General features: G+C 39.0%; 1 protein-coding gene across 2 annotated transcripts in view; it reads left to right on the top strand.

Annotated features, from left to right (window-relative positions):
• Window positions 1–17,199, top strand: part of VPS13B (vacuolar protein sorting 13 homolog B) — a 1,996,594-nt gene that overhangs the window by 1,920,628 nt on the left and 58,767 nt on the right. For both annotated transcript variants that reach the window (XM_053715243.1, XM_053715242.1), the window contains exons 53-55: window positions 885–1,012; window positions 3,822–4,021; window positions 7,961–8,079. In XM_053715243.1, coding sequence (XP_053571218.1) covers window positions 885–1,012; window positions 3,822–4,021; window positions 7,961–8,079 — 447 coding nt within the window. The remainder of the gene's footprint in view (window positions 1–884; window positions 1,013–3,821; window positions 4,022–7,960; window positions 8,080–17,199) is intronic.

The following is a 17,199-nucleotide window of genomic DNA, read 5'->3' on the forward strand; positions in this document are numbered from 1 at the left end:
TTATGCAAGTAATTGCAGTAGCTTTATGACCCTGAATACACTGCATGCATATTACAATTCTGATACACTATAAACTCCAAAATGTCTGCATAAATACAGATTTGTGTTTTTAAAACATTATAGGTGGTTGGTTTCTTGAAAAATACCTTATGTTTTAAAATTATATGATTATTTATTACATACAGATATTTCCATCTTCCAAAATTTCACAAAATTGTTTAATTGTGTCCAACCACTCATAATTTGTTCTACTCCATTTTGGTTGCAAATCACTATATTACAGTTTATCACAGTGAAGGTTTAGTCTCTCCATACTATTGCTGTGAACAAACATCTGTGTTGCACTATAGAAATGTTTACACACAATAGATATTTGGGGTCTTCAGTATATATTAAAATCTAGTTTGTATGATCTGAAGAATATGTAGTTCAGTTAGTATTACCAGCTTGAACATGTAAACCATACATTCATAAAGGCCTATGGGCATTCTTTAGTCCAGAAAAAACACTTTCATTTAGTGTCCTGGGCCCTCTAATTCCTCTCTTCCATCCTGTATTTCTCTGTGAAGTCTTTAAATAAAGATAATCATTATTAATTGTAACATTTACTTGTAAAGTATGACAGATTCTGTAGGAGTGGGTATATGAGTAGGGATAAACCATGACAATGATTCATGTTAAAAAACAAAAATAATACATAAAACAGAAGAGGAGGAGCTAGCTTCAAAGAGCTTACAAGCTTCATGTCTGAGGGTGAAGATACAAAATAAATGGGGGTAGCTTGTCACATGGACTCTAAGACAAAAGCAGACATACGAGTTTCACCTTATATGTTGTTATGAGCTTTATGTTTTGTTTTTTTGCTTTTCCTTTTTCCTGTCTAGGGCGTTAGTGTTGACTTATCAAGAGCACCTTGGGGTAGCGTATTTGACGCTTACAGAAGACCCAAGCCCTCGGATAATTATTCGTAACCGGTGCAGTGTCCCATTACTTTTGAAAGAAAATATTAAAGGTATGGATTTATTACCAAATATTTCTATAACACTAGCAGGTGAATAATGATGGAAGCCTTTCTTCTTTTCTACCTATAAACCTAATAATTCCATCTGTGCTAGATCATTTATGTGGAAGATTATGACAGTAAAATATTTTGCCAGCTGTTATTCACTGATTTCATGTTTTCTGTCAACTTCCCATGAAAATAGTCTGTGCTGTGATTACCGTTACTTTCCTTACCGTGTAGGGCTAGATTAGAAGTGGCGTATTAATCTGTGCTTGTAGTTGAAAGTTGAAAGTAAAAGCATTTGCTTGAGCACAATCGACGGGTTAGTGCGACTGAATACCTTGCGTAAAGTGTTTAGGGATAAATAAAAGTTGCACCAAACACAACATAAATATATTAAAATTAAAAACAGTTACACTATCTATAAATATATAAACACTATCTGATAAAAATTAGTCATATGAATATTAATTAAGAATTATTATGATTATTCAAAGGTATATAGTATATGCCCATATATTTGAAGTGCTATAATATACAGTATGTGTCTAAATAATAATTTAATAGTAATATTTAAAGGGACACTAAACCCATTTTTTTTCTTTCATGATTCAGATAGAGAATACAATTTTAAACAACATTCCAATTTAGTTCTATTATCTAATTTGCTTCATTATTTAGATGTCCTTTGTTGAAGAAATAGCAATGCACATGGGTGAGCCAATCACACGAGGCATCTATGTACAGCCACCAATCAGCAGCTACTAAGCCTATCTAGATATGCTTTTCCGCAAAGAATATCAAGATAATTAAGCAAATTAGATAATATAAGTAAATTTGAAAGTTGTTTAAAATTGCATAATCTTTCTAAATCATGAAAGAAAAAATGTGGGTTTCATGACCTTTTAATAATGAGTTTTACTTTGCATTTACTGTAAATATGTAAAATTCCAATGTTCTTCACATATAGTAAAATTATTTTTTATTTTAAATAAATATTTATAAATATATCTATATATACCTATACCTGTGTATCTATTCGTATAGCTATATAGGGGTAGATAGATATTTTACATTATTATCATATATATATAATTATTAAAAATTAAAAAAAATTATATGTGAAGAACATTGAAATGTAATATATGCTTAATGCGCTTCAGGGTTCGCGCTTTATGTTTAACGTGGTGTCTGGTTAGCGCACATGAAGAATTAAGGTACTCCTGTCGGGTTTATGTGTGCAAACCCGACAGGAGTACACTAATTCTTCATATGCTCTAACCTGACATGAGTTATATTAAGGCGTGTTATGTATTTATTAAAAATAAAATATTTAAAAATATTAATAACTAGTCTTAAAACCCATGTATACGGGCCAAAATGTGTAAGGACGGGTATGTTCCCCTCTCCCTCATCCCCCCTGCCGATATTCTCTCCCTCATCCCCCCTCCCGATATTCTCTCCCTCATCCCCCCTCCCTGCCACTGTGATCATTTTTTTTTTCTGTAGCGTAGCAGTCCCACCCACCTAACCCTCCCATGCCACCAACGATCGCCAACACCGCTGCCCACCAAAAATGGTGCGATCTCGCTACTTTTAGCAAAATCGCGGCAGAAAAAAGGCATCTCTACTGCGCATGCGCATTGTCTCGTGCGCAGTCGGCGGTTACTGATCCTTACGACCTGGTATGTTTGTCTCGCGCTGCAGTCTCAGCTGCGCATGACTGCATCGGACAAACATACCTTGCCTTTTATAATAAATAATTACTATAGATTACTTGTAATCTAGCTCTTAAAGGGACATTAAACTGTTGGGCACAACTACCCTTGAATGGTTACTACTCACTATGTTATTGCATTTCATCCTATTAGTACAGCTCTTTTCAAATCAATTATCCTGTTTTAATAGGTTAAAGGTGCCAGATACTGGAGCTCCGTCTCTTTGTACTGGGGGCTGCCATCTTGGTACTCAGGTATTCTCGCAGCTTATGTCTTAAGCTTTGCACACTCACAGATCAGTAATATTGCCTTTTTTTTATTACTGTAAAAAGTGCTTTAGGTTATGGTGAATGATACAAAGCAGGAGCTACACATTTTTGCTGTGGCTGAATTGCTCTATAATATTATTGAGTGCTTTTTAAAATATATTTTGTATTCACATGACATATCGCGCACACTAACATGAAGCAGATTATGGGGGAAATGTATAAAGCTTTGAGATGCAGCTTCGGTGCAGGCTTGCATAAGCAAGCATGCAGCTGATAGTTAAGTAGCAGCGGGCATCAGACTGCTGCTTCTTTATCTATACACCGCCTCCTAGTTTGCAGTTTACAATCACCCCCTGCAAGCCCCACCGGGGTGATCAACAGCCCCTGCTTGCATGCGATTGGCTGTGTGCTAGCAGGGGGCGGCATTGCACAAGCAGTGGCTTGTCTAATGATAAATGTGGGTAGGGTATTGCTTCCCACTGGCAAACCTTGTCCGCCCGGTGCTTGTTAAATGCCAGCCAATATAGCTGTAAAAAGTGGACAATATTACCGATCTGTGAGTGTGCACTGCTTCTGTCGCAGGCTGTGAGAATACCAGAACTCCAAGATGGCAGCCCCCAGAACATAGAGGCGGAGCTTCATATCTGGCACCTTTAAGCTATTAAAACAGAACTTATTTGTAAAGAGCTGCAGGAACAGGATGGAATGAGTAGTTATTATTTTTTTTGTAGCTGTGCTCAGCAGTTTAACGCCCATTTAATATTTAAATAAACACTTTAAACATTAAAGTCCTAAACCCTAATAAAGAAAATCTCAACAATTTGCTTTCAGATACTCCGAAATTTGAAATATATTGCAGGAAAATCCCAGCGGAATGTTCAGTCCATCATGAGCTTTATCACCAAATGTCCAACTTTCCCGACTGCAAAACCAAGGATTTGCTTCCCAGTATATACATCAAAGTATTGTCACCGGAGGAAGCGGCCGGGGAATGGAGCGATTTAATAGATATAAATAACCATGGCACTCAGGTGAGCAAATGTAGCTCCCTATTCTTTTTTGTTTAGGACATATTTGCTGTGATTTGTGGTTTACACTTTATTGAATTCATTATTCAAAAGCATTTTACAGGCAACATTTCTGAATTTCTAGATTCTTACCTCTCTCTCACCCTTCATTACTGTGTGCTTTTCACTATTTTATTTGCACAAGATTAATAATAAAACAACTTTTAATAAAAGAGCATAGGAGCATTTATATTTGTAGCTTTTTGATTAAAAAAAAAGAAAAAAAACAGTAAATACTAAATATATTTATTTCTATTCTCAACTTAAAGGGACAGTAAACACCCTGTAATTACAATATTATTCTGCAGGTTTGCAATAAAGGAACTTAGTCGTTGAGTTGGCTGCAGTTGTTTTTCAATAGCCAAACTCTGCCCACCATTTGCCTTATTTAGAAGAGGCAATAAGGACTTGTTATTGGATCAGACAAGGCTTGCCATAGACAATATGTTGGGGAAATCACTATTGTTTTGCAGTTCCTTATGTGATAATCTCTAGTGAAGCAAATTAGAGACAGATATGTGGCAGGGTTAGGTCTGTAAAGACTGCTATATGTGCTTAACTGCTGTCAGCTAGAAAACTTTCAGACTTAAATTATATTAAAAGGGAACAAAAGAAATAATAAAGCTATATTGTACTATAGACAATAAAACATTTTATATTAAAATCTCAGTGTTTACATTACTGTTTAAAGGGATAGAAAAGTCAAAATGGAAATGTGCATAAATGCATTTCAATTTGAAATAGAAGCATTTTTGCATTATACTTCCATTAGTAAAAGTCATTCTAGTAAAATGTATCACTATTTGTCTGCGTCATACGGCCATATGCTGTGAGGGCCTATGCACCATTATTCATGCTCAGAAAGCACATTTTAAAGGGACATAAACATATTTCATGCACCTCCCTCTAATTATGGGCGCAGCAATTTGTAACTTAGGTTTCACTGCAGGTATCTGAAGCAGAGTTGCTCTGGAATGCAGTGAAAGCTACATTTCAACATGGCAGCACCCATGGCTAGAGGGGGTCTGGTGAATATTTAATACTATGATTATAAAATGTATTTTGTGTTTAATGCCCCTATATACAGTACTTACTTATCTTATTTTTTGCACATTATTATGCAGCCAGATTGCTGCATTATAAGCATAATTTTTTAGATGCTAATAACTTTGTGATTAATATTTTATATATATATGTATTCATATTAGAAGTCACTACAAATCTAAGACATTAAAGGGACATGAATGTCAAATTAAACTTTCATGGTTCACACAGAACATGCACTTTTAAGATATTTTTCAATTTGCTTCTTCTATCATATTTACTTTGTTCGCTTGGTATCCTTTGCTAAAAAGCAAACCTATGTAGGCTCAGGAACAGCAGTGCACTACTGGTAAACTAGCAGGCAATTGGTGGCTACACACATAAACCTCTTGTTTGTGGCTCACCAGATGTGTTAGGTAGGCTCCAGTAGTACAGTGCTGCCCTGGAGATTACTTTATTTGTTTAAACTCTTTGCAGGGGTTACAAAATGCTCACATTAGTGTGTTTTCTTTTTGCATTTTATGTCCCTTTTAATGGGCCTGTTCCAGTGCATTAGAAGAGCCATGCAATATAGTATGAAGAGATTTTTTTCATATTAAGAGCCGTTTAGCAGCCCAAATTTTTTCTTTAATGCTTCAGACAGAGCATGCAATTTTAAGCAGTTTTCTAATTTACTCCTATTAACAATTTTTCTTCCTTCTCTTGGTATAATGTGTTGAAGGAGCAGCAATGCACTACTGGTTGCGGACTGAACACATGGGTGAGACAATGACAATCAGTATATATATGCAGCAACCAATCAACAGCTAGAACCTAGGTTCTTTGCTGCTCCTGAGCTTTCCTAGATAAACCTTTCAGCAAAGGATAATAGAAGAAAGCAAATTAAATAATTGAAGTAAATTGGAAAGTTGTTTAAAATGGTATGCTCTGTCTAAATCATGAAAGAAAATTTTTGGGTTTCATGTCCCTTTAAGTGGCTTAATTAACTCAAGAGCTGTGGTTGGAATGCCATAGAGAAAAAAAAGCCAAAAACCACCCAAGCTGAAAGGGACGTGAAACTGCTGTGCACAACTACAAAAGAATAATAACTACTCACTGTGTTTTTGCATTTTATCCTGTTCCTGCAGCGATTTTCAAATCCGCTCTCCTGTTAATAGCTTAAAGGTGCCAGATTCGGAAGCTCCGCCACTTTGTACTGGGGGCCGCCATCTTTGAGCTCAGTTATTCTCAGAGTCTGTGACATGAGCTGTGCACACATTTACAGATCAGTAATATTGACTTTGTGCACTGCTTCTGTCACAGGCTGTTAGAATACCTGAGCTCCAAGATGGCAGCCCCCTGTATAAAGAGGCGGAGCTTCAGTATCTGGCACCTTTAAGCTATTGAAACAGGAGAACTGATTTGTAAAGAGCTATAGGAATAGCATGAAATAACATGGTGTGTAGTTACTATTTTTTGTAGCTGTGCATGGCGGTTTAATGTCCCTTAAATACACTTTTTTTTTTAAATTCTATTAGATTGGGATGTTGGCGAAATTCGAAAATGTTCAAAATGTGTCTTCAAGAAGCAAATTTGTTAGATTAGATAGCTGCAAAGATCATATAAAACCCGTGTCTAAAATGCCATATGATATTCTGCAGTACTGTCAGTGAGGGGGTTTATGGGAAATAGATGACAAGTCAATGTGAAGATTAAATAAAAAAATAAAAAAAATAAAACTGGGCTTTCTAATATCCCAGAAAAAATATGTGCAAATCTGTGAAGGGCAATTCTTACAGCTATTGGGTAAACACACATATTGCACATATTGAAGGCATTTCACAGGCTTTGTGTTAATCTTCATGCTATATTTATATGTTGTAAAACATTATCCTGATTGTATTGTAACTATAGTGAAATGTAAACGACCCTGTCACACGCTACACTGTGATTGCTTAAATTAGATTACAAGATTACTTACACTTGACTCTATCTGGCCACAGAAAAGGAGACAAGGATCATGAATTCTATCAGGATTTTCAAGGGGTGTGTCCTTGAATTGCATTTGACTTGAAAAACCTTACATCTGTGCTGATAGATATGTAGGCAGATAGATAGACAGATATAAAACAGGGGCTATTGGCCTATCTTCACTTGCAGATATATTTGCAAGTGGATGTGCACCAATAACCCCATGTTTTGAGTAATTATTTGGTCTCATTGGCATTGTATCTAAACTCTATTTTTGTAAGGTGTGCTACGCTAAACATCTTCCATTAAAAAATGGTGTATACTGTCCCTTTAAACAAAGCACCCACCCAAACTCAGGGGTACTCATGGCAGTGCATTGGAGTTGTATAAAAAGCCAGGGAGTCTGATTGTATTTTAAAGACAGATGCAGGAATTATTCACCTCATGAAGGTAAAGTGTTGTAGTTTAGTAGGACATTGCATATTTCAGTTTTTTTTAAATTATGTTTAAATAAACATTTTATTGGGAACAAACTTTTGAGTTCAAAGGCCTTTTAATAAGCGCGACTAATGTGGGAAAGTGGAATATGGACTACATTGTACTTCTTGTCTTCTACTCTCTGTTTCTAGATACCTCAATTATCCATTGAGAAAGTCTCAAAGGTTTCCTATCTTAAGAAACAGAAGCACTGGGGTAATCAAGCACAATAAGTGCATATTATTTGTGACATTTCAGAAGCACAGATTCAATCCAAGCTTCTTTTGGGATATTGCAAAGCAAGCATTCAGGCATCTGTTTCTGCAACTTACATTGTTTGATCTGACAGCAAATATAAAACTCTTTCCTATGCTTATAAAACCTATTTGTTTCTGTAAAAGTGTAATAGAAAACATTATAATTGTTTTTCAGGTTGTGTTCCTTACCGGCTATGGCTATGTATACGTTGATGTTGTCCATCACTGTGGTACAGTGATTATTACATTAGCACCTGAAGGGAGAGCAGGGCCTGTTCTTACAAGTCTAAACAGGTATGTACAGCTTCATTATACTGATCTGATTATATACTGGTAACGGCACTGGGTACTGTAAAATCCTCTCCTCTTCCCAATGATCCAATTTACTTACAAAGTTTATTCCGTTGTTTTACAAATAACTTACCATCATTTGAAATAGATATTCTTCCTGTTGAAAACTGCACCCATAATAAAAATTTCAGTACTGTAATAATGGCTACAGAAAACCTAAATAAACAAGAGGCATAGAGAGAGAGAGAGCTCAGACCTTTTTAAAGGATGTTCCTGCATCAACGTTTAAGTACAATGGACTCTTATCTGTTGCATCCCTGAGAACACTGTCTCTTTAAACTGCTTTGCACAACTACAGTAGCATAATTACTACTCATCATGTTATTGTTTTTTCTACTACACTTGCCGCTCTCTACAAAGCCATTATTTTAACCCCTTACTAGTGCTGGGTGCTGCCGTATTCCTGCACTTTGTGACAGAAACTGCTTTGCACAACTATAGTAGCATAATTACTACTCATCATGCTACTGTTTTCTCTTGTAAAGGTGTATCCAGTCCACGGGTTCATCCATTACTTGTGGGATATTCTCCTTCCCAACAGGAAGCTGCAAGAGGACACCCACAGCAGAGCTGTCTATATAGCTCCTCCCCTAACTGCCACCCCCAGTCATTCTCTTGCAGCTCTCGACAAGAAAGGAAGTATCAAGAGAGATGTGGTGACTTAGTGTAGTTTTTACCTTCAATCAAAAGTTTATTTTTAAACTGTACCGGCGTTGTACTGTTTTTACTCTCAGGCAGAAATTGGAAGAAGACTTTTGCCTGGAGGTTTGATGATCTTAGCGGTTTGTAACTAAGGTCCATTGCTGTTCTCACACATAACTGAAGAGTATGGAAAGAAAACTTCAGTTGGGGGGACGGTCTGCAGATTGCCTGCTTTGAGGTATGTTCAGTATATTTTCTAGATGACAAGGTCTAGAAAATGCTGACAGTGCCTGGTATATTTAAGGTAAGCCTAATACAGTGATTTAACAACAACTGGATCATGCTTGCAAAAAGGGATAATATTCATGTTAATACCTATATTACTTAGTGTAAAAACGTTTGCATGATTTATAAATAAAAACGTTTTTTCTCTGAGGGTGATAAATCTTTATTTGGGGCCTAGTTTCCACATGGCTTGTTAGATTACTCCTAGGAGTACTTTTTTAAGGCCCTCTGACTTTGAGTGCATGGTGAGAGGGGCCTATTTTCATTTTCAGTCTGAGACATCCAGCTTCCCTGAAGGAGTCCTCTGGCTTATAGGACCTCTATAGAGGGTTTTGTTCCTGCAAAAATCTTTTAAGGGCAGATAGGAGTCACAGCAGAGCTGTGGCAGTGTGTTTGACTGTTTGTTAACAGGTTTAATGTTTTTCTAATTCGTTTTTGGGCCTGAGGGGTTAATCATCCATTTGCAAGTGGGTGCAATGATGCTTTAGTCCCTTATACACACTGTAAAAATTTCGTAGAGTTTACTACGTTTTTTCACTGTTTTGCAGTTTATGTGGTAGTTTTTTTCTCTTAAAGGCACAGTACCGTTATTTATTATTGCTTTTTCACATTTATTAAAGTGTTTTCCAAGCTTGCTGGTCTCATTACTAGTCTGTTAAACATGTCTGACATAGAGGAAACTCCTTGTTCATTATGTTTAGAAGCCATTGTGGAACCCCCTCTTAGAATGTGTACCAAATGCACTGACCTTTCTATAAGTTATAAAGACCATTTTATGGCTTTTAAAGATTTATCACCTGAGGTTTCTGAGACTGACAAAAGGGAGGTTATGCCATCTAGCTCTCCCCACGTGTCAGAACCTATAACTCCCGCTCAAGGGACGCCAAGTACATCTATCGCGTCCAATGCGTTTACTTTACAAGACATGGCGGCAGTTATGAATCATACCTTCACAGAGGTATTGTCCAAACTACCAGGGTTACAAGGAAAGCGGGACAGCTCTGGGGCTAGAACAAATACAGAGCTCTCTGACGCTTTAGTAGCTATGTCTGATATACCCTCACAATGTGCAGAAGTTGAAGCAGGAGAGCTTCTATCTGTGGGTGACTTCTCTGATTCGGGAAGGCGTTACTTCAGTCTGACTCTGAAATGACAGCATTTAAATTTAAGCTTGAACACCTCCGCGTGTTGCTCAGGGAGGTTTTAGCGACTCTGGATGACTGTGACACCATTGTAGTCCCAGAGAAATTGTGTAAAATGGACCAATACTTTGCAGTGCCTGTTTACACTGATGTTTTTCCAATCCCAAAGAGGTTTTCAGAAATTATTACTAAGGAATGGGATAGACCAGGTGTGCCGTTCTCTCCCCCTCCTGCTTTTAAGAAAATGTTTCCTATAGATGCCGCTACACAGGACTTGTGGCAGACGGTCCCTAAGGTGGAGGGAGCAGTCTCTACCCTAGCTAAGCGTACAACTATTCCTGTCAAGGACAGTTGTGCTTTCCTAGATCCTATGGATAAGAAATTAGAGGGTTTCCTTAAGAAAATCTTTATACAACAAGGTTTTATTCTCCAGCCTCTTGCATGCATTGCCCCAGTCACTGCTGCAGCGGCTTTCTGGTTTGAGTCTCTGGAGGAGGCTTTACAGGTAGAGACCCCATTGGATGATATCCTTGACAGGCTTAAAGCTCTTAAGTTAGCCAATTCAATTATTTCTGATGCCGTTTTTCATTTAACCAAGCTAACGGCTAAAAATTCAGGTTTTGCCATTCAGGCACGTAGGGCGCTATGGCTTAAATCCTGGTCAGCTGATGTCACTTCAAAGTCTAAACTTCTCAAGATACCCTTCAAAGGGCAGACCCTATTTGGGCCTGGACTGAAGGAGATCATTTCTGATATTACTGGAGAAAAAGGCCACGCCCTTCCCCAGGATAGGTCCAACAAGTTAAGGACCAAACAGACTAATTTTCGTTCCTTTCGAAACTTCAAGAGTGGCGCAGCTTCAACTTCCTCTAATGCAAAACAAGAGGGAAATTTTGCCCAGTCCAAGCCAGTCTGGAGACCTAACCAGGCTTGGAAGAAGGGGAAACAGGCCAAAAAGCCTGCTGCTGCCTCTAAGACAGCATGAAGGAGTAGCCCCCGATCCGGGACCGGATCTAGTGGGGGTCAGACTTTCTCTCTTCGCCCAGGCTTGGGCAAGAGACGTCCAGGATCCCTGGGCTCTGGAGATTGTTTCCCAGGGATATCTTCTGGATTTCAAAGCTTCATCTCCAAAGGGGAGATTTCATCTCTCACAATTATCTGCAAACCAGATAAAGAGAGAGGCATTCTTACATTGCGTTCAAGACCTACTAGTTATGGGAGTGATCCACCCAGTTCCAAAGGAGGAACAGGGGCAAGGCTTCTATTCAAATCTGTTTATAGTTCCTAAGAAAGAGGGAACTTTCAGACCAATCTTGGATCTCAAGATCCTAAACAAATTTCTCAGGGTCCCATCCTTCAAGATGGAGACTATTCGAACCATCCTACCTATGATCCAGGAGAGTCAATATATGACTACCGTGGTTTTAAAGGATGCTTATCTACATATTCCGATACACAGGGATCATCATCAGTTTCTCAGGTTCGCTTCCTAGACAGGCATTACCAGTTTGTGGCTCTTCCCTTCGGGTTAGCCACGGCACCAAGAATCTTTACGAAGGTTCTAGGGTCCCTTCTGGCGGTTCTAAGACCACGGGGTATAGCAGTAGCCCCTTACCTAGACGACATCCTGATACAGGCGTCAACTTTTCATATCGCCAGGTCCCATACGGACATTGTTCTGGCATTCCTAAGGTCTCACGGGTGGAAGGTGAACGAAGGAAAGAGTTCTCTCTCACCTCTCACAAGAGTTTCCTTCCTAGGAAGATTTATCTGACAGAGGTCAGGTTGTCAAAACTTCTAACTTCCTGCCGTGCTCTTTATTCCATTTCTCGTCCGTCAGTGGTAGCGGCAATGGACATAGTTCCGTTTGCCCGCCTACATCTCAGACCACTGCAACTTTGCATGCTCAATCAGTGGAATGGGGATTACACAGATTTGTCCCCTCTACTAAATCTGGATCAAGAGACCAGGGATTCTCTTCTCTGGTGGCTATCTCGGGTCCATCTGTCCAAGGGAATGAGTTTCTGCAGGCCAGAATGGACTATAGTAACGACAGGTGCCAGCCTTCTGGGCTGGGGTGCAGTCTGGAACTCCCTGAAGGCTCAGGGTTCGTGGACTCAGGAGGAGGCCCTCCTTCCAATAAACATTCTGGAACTAAGAGCGATATTCAATGCTCTTCAGGCTTGGCCTCAGCTAGCTACGGTCAGGTTCATCAGATTTCAGTCGGACAACATCACGACTGTAGCCTATATCAACCATCAGGGGGGAACAAGGAGCCCCCTGGCAATGTTGGAGATTTCAAAGATAATTCTATGGGCAGAGGTTCACTCTTGCCATCTCTCAGCTATCCATATTCCAGGAGTAGAGAACTGGGAGGCGGATTTTCTAAGTCGGCAGACTTTTCATCCGGGGGAGTGGGAGCTCCATCCGGAAGTATTTGCCCAGTTGATCCAACTTTGGGGCAAACCAGAACTGGATCTCATGGCGTCTCGTCAGAACGCCAAGCTTCCTTGTTACAGGTCCAGGGATCCCAAGGCAGCGCTGATAGATGCTCTAGCAGCGCCCTGGTCCTTCAGTCTGGGTTATGTGTTTCCACTGTTTCCTCTGCTCCCTCGTCTGATTGCCAAGATCAAGCAGGAGAGAGCTTTGGTGATCTTGATAGCCCCTGCGTGGCCACGCAGGACTTGGTATGCAGATCTGGTGGACATGTCATCCTTTACACCATGGACTCTGCCGCTAAGGCAGGACCTTCTACTTCAAGGTTCCATCAAACATTCAAATCTAATTTCTCTACGTCTGACTGCTTGGAGATTGAACGCTTGATTCTATGAAAGCTTGGTTTTTCCGAATCAGTCATTGATACCTTAATTCAGGCTTGAAAGCCTGTCACCAGGAAAATCTATCATAAGATATGGTGTAAATATCTTCATTGGTGTGAATCCAAGGGTTACTCATGGAGTAAGGTCAGGATTCCTAGGATATTATCTTTTCTCCAAGAAGGATTGGAGAAGAGATTGTCAGCTAGTTCCTTAAAGGGACAGATTTCTGCTCTGTCTATTCTTTTGCACAAACGTCTGGCTGAGGTTCCAGACGTTCAGGCGTTTTGTCAGGCTTTAGTTAGAATCAAGCCTGTGTTTAAACCTGTTGCTCCACCATGGAGTTTAAATTTAGTTCTTAAAGTTCTTCAAGGGGTTCCGTTTGAACCTTTGCATTCCATAGATATTAAGCTTTTATCTTGGAAAGTTCTATTTTTAGTAGCTATCTCCTCGTCTCGAAGAGTTTCGGAGTTATCTGCTTTACAGTGTGATTCCCCTTATCTGATTTTCCATGCAGATAAGGTAGTGTTACGTACCAAACCTGGGTTTCTGCCTAAGGTGGTATCTAATAAGAATTTCAATCAGGAGATTGTTGTTCCTTCCCTATGTCTTAATCCTTTTTCAAAGAAGGAACCTCTATTGCACAATCTTGATGTGGTTCGTGCTTTAAAGTTTTATTTACAAGCTACGAAAGATTTTCGTCAAACATCTGCTTTGTTTGTTGTCTACTCTGGACAGAGGAGAGGCCAAAAGGCTTCGGCAACTTCTCTTTCCTTTTGGCTAAGAAGCATAATTCGCTTAGCTTATGAGACTGCTGGCCAGCAGCCTCCTGAAAGAATTACAGCTCATTCTACTAGAGCAGTAGCTTCCACATGGGCTTTTAAACATGAGGCCTCTGTTGAACAGATTTGTAAGGCGGCGACTTGGACTTCACTTCATACCTTTTCTAAATTCTATAAATTTGATACTTTTGCTTCTTCGGAGGCTATTTTTGGGAGAAAGGTCTTACAGACAGTGGTGCCTTCCGTTTACGTTTCCTGCCTTGTTTCTCCCTTCATCCGTGTCCTAAAGCTTTGGTATTGGTATCCCACAAGTAATGGATGAACCCGTGGACTGGATACACCTTTACAAGAGAAAACAAAATGTATGCTTACCTGATAAATTTATTTCTCTTGTGGTGTTTCCAGTCCACGGCCCGCCCTGTCATTTTAAGGCAGGTGTTTTTTATTTTTAAACTACAGTCACCACTGCACCCTATAGTTTCTCCTTTTTTTTCTTGCTTGTCTTCGGTCGAATGACTGGGGGTGGCAGTTAGGGGAGGAGCTATATAGACAGCTCTGCTGTGGGTGTCCTCTTGCAGCTTCCTGTTGGGAAGGAGAATATCCCACAAGTAATGGATGAACCCGTGGACTGGATACACCACAAGAGACATAAATTTATCAGGTAAGCATAAATTTAGTTTTTTCGACTACACTTGCAGATCTCTTCAAAGCCATTATTTTAACCCCTTACTAGTGCTGGGTGCTGCCGTATTCCTGCACTCTGTAACAGAAGCATTGCGCATTCATAAATCACTGACTGTGCCAGCTTTTTTAAATGATACAGAGCAGGGTTTTTAAACTTATGTGTTATCTGCATTTCTATATTATTTAAGTAGCCTTTTTTAGATACGTTGTCTAATGTAAGTTTAAACTGCATAAATGTAAACCCCCCGCTCTAGATTGTGTGCGCTAACCCAAAGCACATGATACAGCTGCATCATCACGAATATGTTCACCACTTCTGACACAGGGCGCCACAATACATCCGCTCCAAGATGGTGGCATCAAAGTGCAGAGCTTCACCAACCAACATCTGTAAAGGGTTCAAATTAGAAAACGTCTCTGAAAAGAGCTGCAGGCACAGGAGGAAAACAGTAGCATAGTGAATAGTAATGTTCTGTTAAAGTCGTGTCCAGCAGCCTAATGTCCCTTTAACTCTGCATGAGAGTCCATAGAGGTTAACCCTTTGATGTCCTGAGAGGAATGCCTTGTACAGCAATATATAAAGCCCTCTCTGGCATCCAGGAGTGGTAATCTAATCTACAAATATGTGTGCTTGGGTAATTGTGTTCTTCTTTTCACATTGCTTTTAAGATAATTAATTTTACTTTTCATGTTAAGGGAGTATAGTGAGCTGTATATGAATAATGCCACTGTTTATGCTCTAAAATACTTAAAGGATTACTTTCTGTTATAATTTTTTAAGCTAAACAACTAACATATTAAAGTTAATAAACATTAATTAAAACCTACTGACCTATATTTTCTCCAAAACGTTTCAGAACGTTCTAAAAGTTATATCTTTTATTCGCTGATGATGTCACGTTATTCTGCCCACTATTTTCAGCACTGAGTGTTCAAAATACTTAAACCAATAACTTTGTGTTTAAAGTGCCATTTTGAAACCTAGGTATTGTAAACAGATTGGTACAGAGCAAAGGATACCCACAGAGTGGGTTTGGAAAACAATTCAATTTGCAGACAAGATTTCTGATATACGGTAGAGATATGTTAATGAAATGCAATTGATAAAAAGCGTATTTGGGGTAGTTAGTTAGTAACAGGCATAGAAAATATTTACTTACAGTGGCCACTAAACCCAAAATCTTTCTTTCATGATTCAGATAGAGAATAGAAATTTAAACAACATTACAATTTACTTCCATTATTTATTTTGCTTCATTTTTTAAATATCCTTAGTTGAAGAAAAAGCAATGCACATGGTGAGCCAATCACACAATGCTTCTATGTGCAGCAACCAATCAGCAGCTAGTGAGCATATCTAGATATGCTTTTCATCAAAGAATATCAAGAGAATAAAACAAATTAGATAATATAAGTAAATTAGAAAAATGTTTAACTTTGCATTCTCTTTCTAAATCATAAAAGAAAAAATGTGGGTGGCATGTCCCTTTAACTATTGAGATATGTATCCCTTTCCCTTTGGTTTATAATATGTAGTTTAAAAGGGCACTGAACAATAAAATTGTAACTATGCATTTAACATTATGGGCTAGCTTACAAGTGGAAAGCTAATTTATTGCGTGCCCGTAATGGGCAAATTTGCCCTTTTACGTGCGCACAATAAATAATCAGCCATTACAAATGCCAGGTTAATGCTACCGTGATTGCTCCCAATTGCCCCCAAAATAAAAAGGTATGTTACCTTTAATTAAAAAAAAAAGTGAGTGATATTTTGCGCTCCTCTCGTAATCTGGCTTTATGTGCATTATGATTATTACAACTTGGCCGCTTTTTTTCGCTGTTTACAAAGCACCTACTCAAATGCCTGCATCAGCAGTCCATTCTCAGTTCTGATTATTGTTTTCTTAAAGCTTAACCCTTTGAGTGCTAAGCTGAATTTAATATTTTTCTGTTTTTTACTATTTTCAAAAAACATTTTTTTTAACTTTTTTATTTCCCCCCACCAGATCCCCAAAACTTATTGGAAAGGTTAGGCGATTACCTTTCCAATGGTGGGTCTTGGGGGTCTGTAGCTGCTTAGATCCCTGAGATACAGGTTTCTAAGCAGCATGCCCCCTTTCCCTATACTTTGTATTGACAATTTTAAATAAAGTTGCGTGGTGACGTCATCACGTCATTGCGCGTGACGTCACCGCAAGTAACGGGAAGCCCCGGTGATGCCTGTCACTTTGCAGGCCCGATCGCCGGGGTAGGAGCAGATGGGGGCCCCCAAATTGCAAAAAAGGTAAGAAGAGGGACAGTACAGACCAAAATGCGCTTACCGTGCCTCTTACTCTACACTGTGAATCTATAAAGAGAGAGCACAGCAATCGCGCTCTGGTAACAGTTTCTGAGGCAGGCGGTAGAGCTTCCAACTGGCTGTGCCTTCTGTCTTCTCAAACATAACATATAATAAATATGCTTCAGAACTGAGGGAGGGTAGGTGCTCTTCTCAAACATAACATATAATAAATATGCTTCAGAACTGAGGGAGGGTAGGTGCTCAGATATACTAACAATAAAAGGGGGCACGTTGTATATACAGTTAAATGCATCATTTAACATGTACCTTTATTTCAGGCACAGTGTAACTAGTTAGTGAGTACTCACTAGTGGAGATACATTTATAGAGGCCACTAATACTCGAGACATGAAAGTTACAATTCATAGCTA

This window comes from Bombina bombina, chromosome 5 (genome assembly GCF_027579735.1).
Source record: "Bombina bombina isolate aBomBom1 chromosome 5, aBomBom1.pri, whole genome shotgun sequence".
Lineage (NCBI taxonomy): Eukaryota > Metazoa > Chordata > Amphibia > Anura > Bombinatoridae > Bombina > Bombina bombina.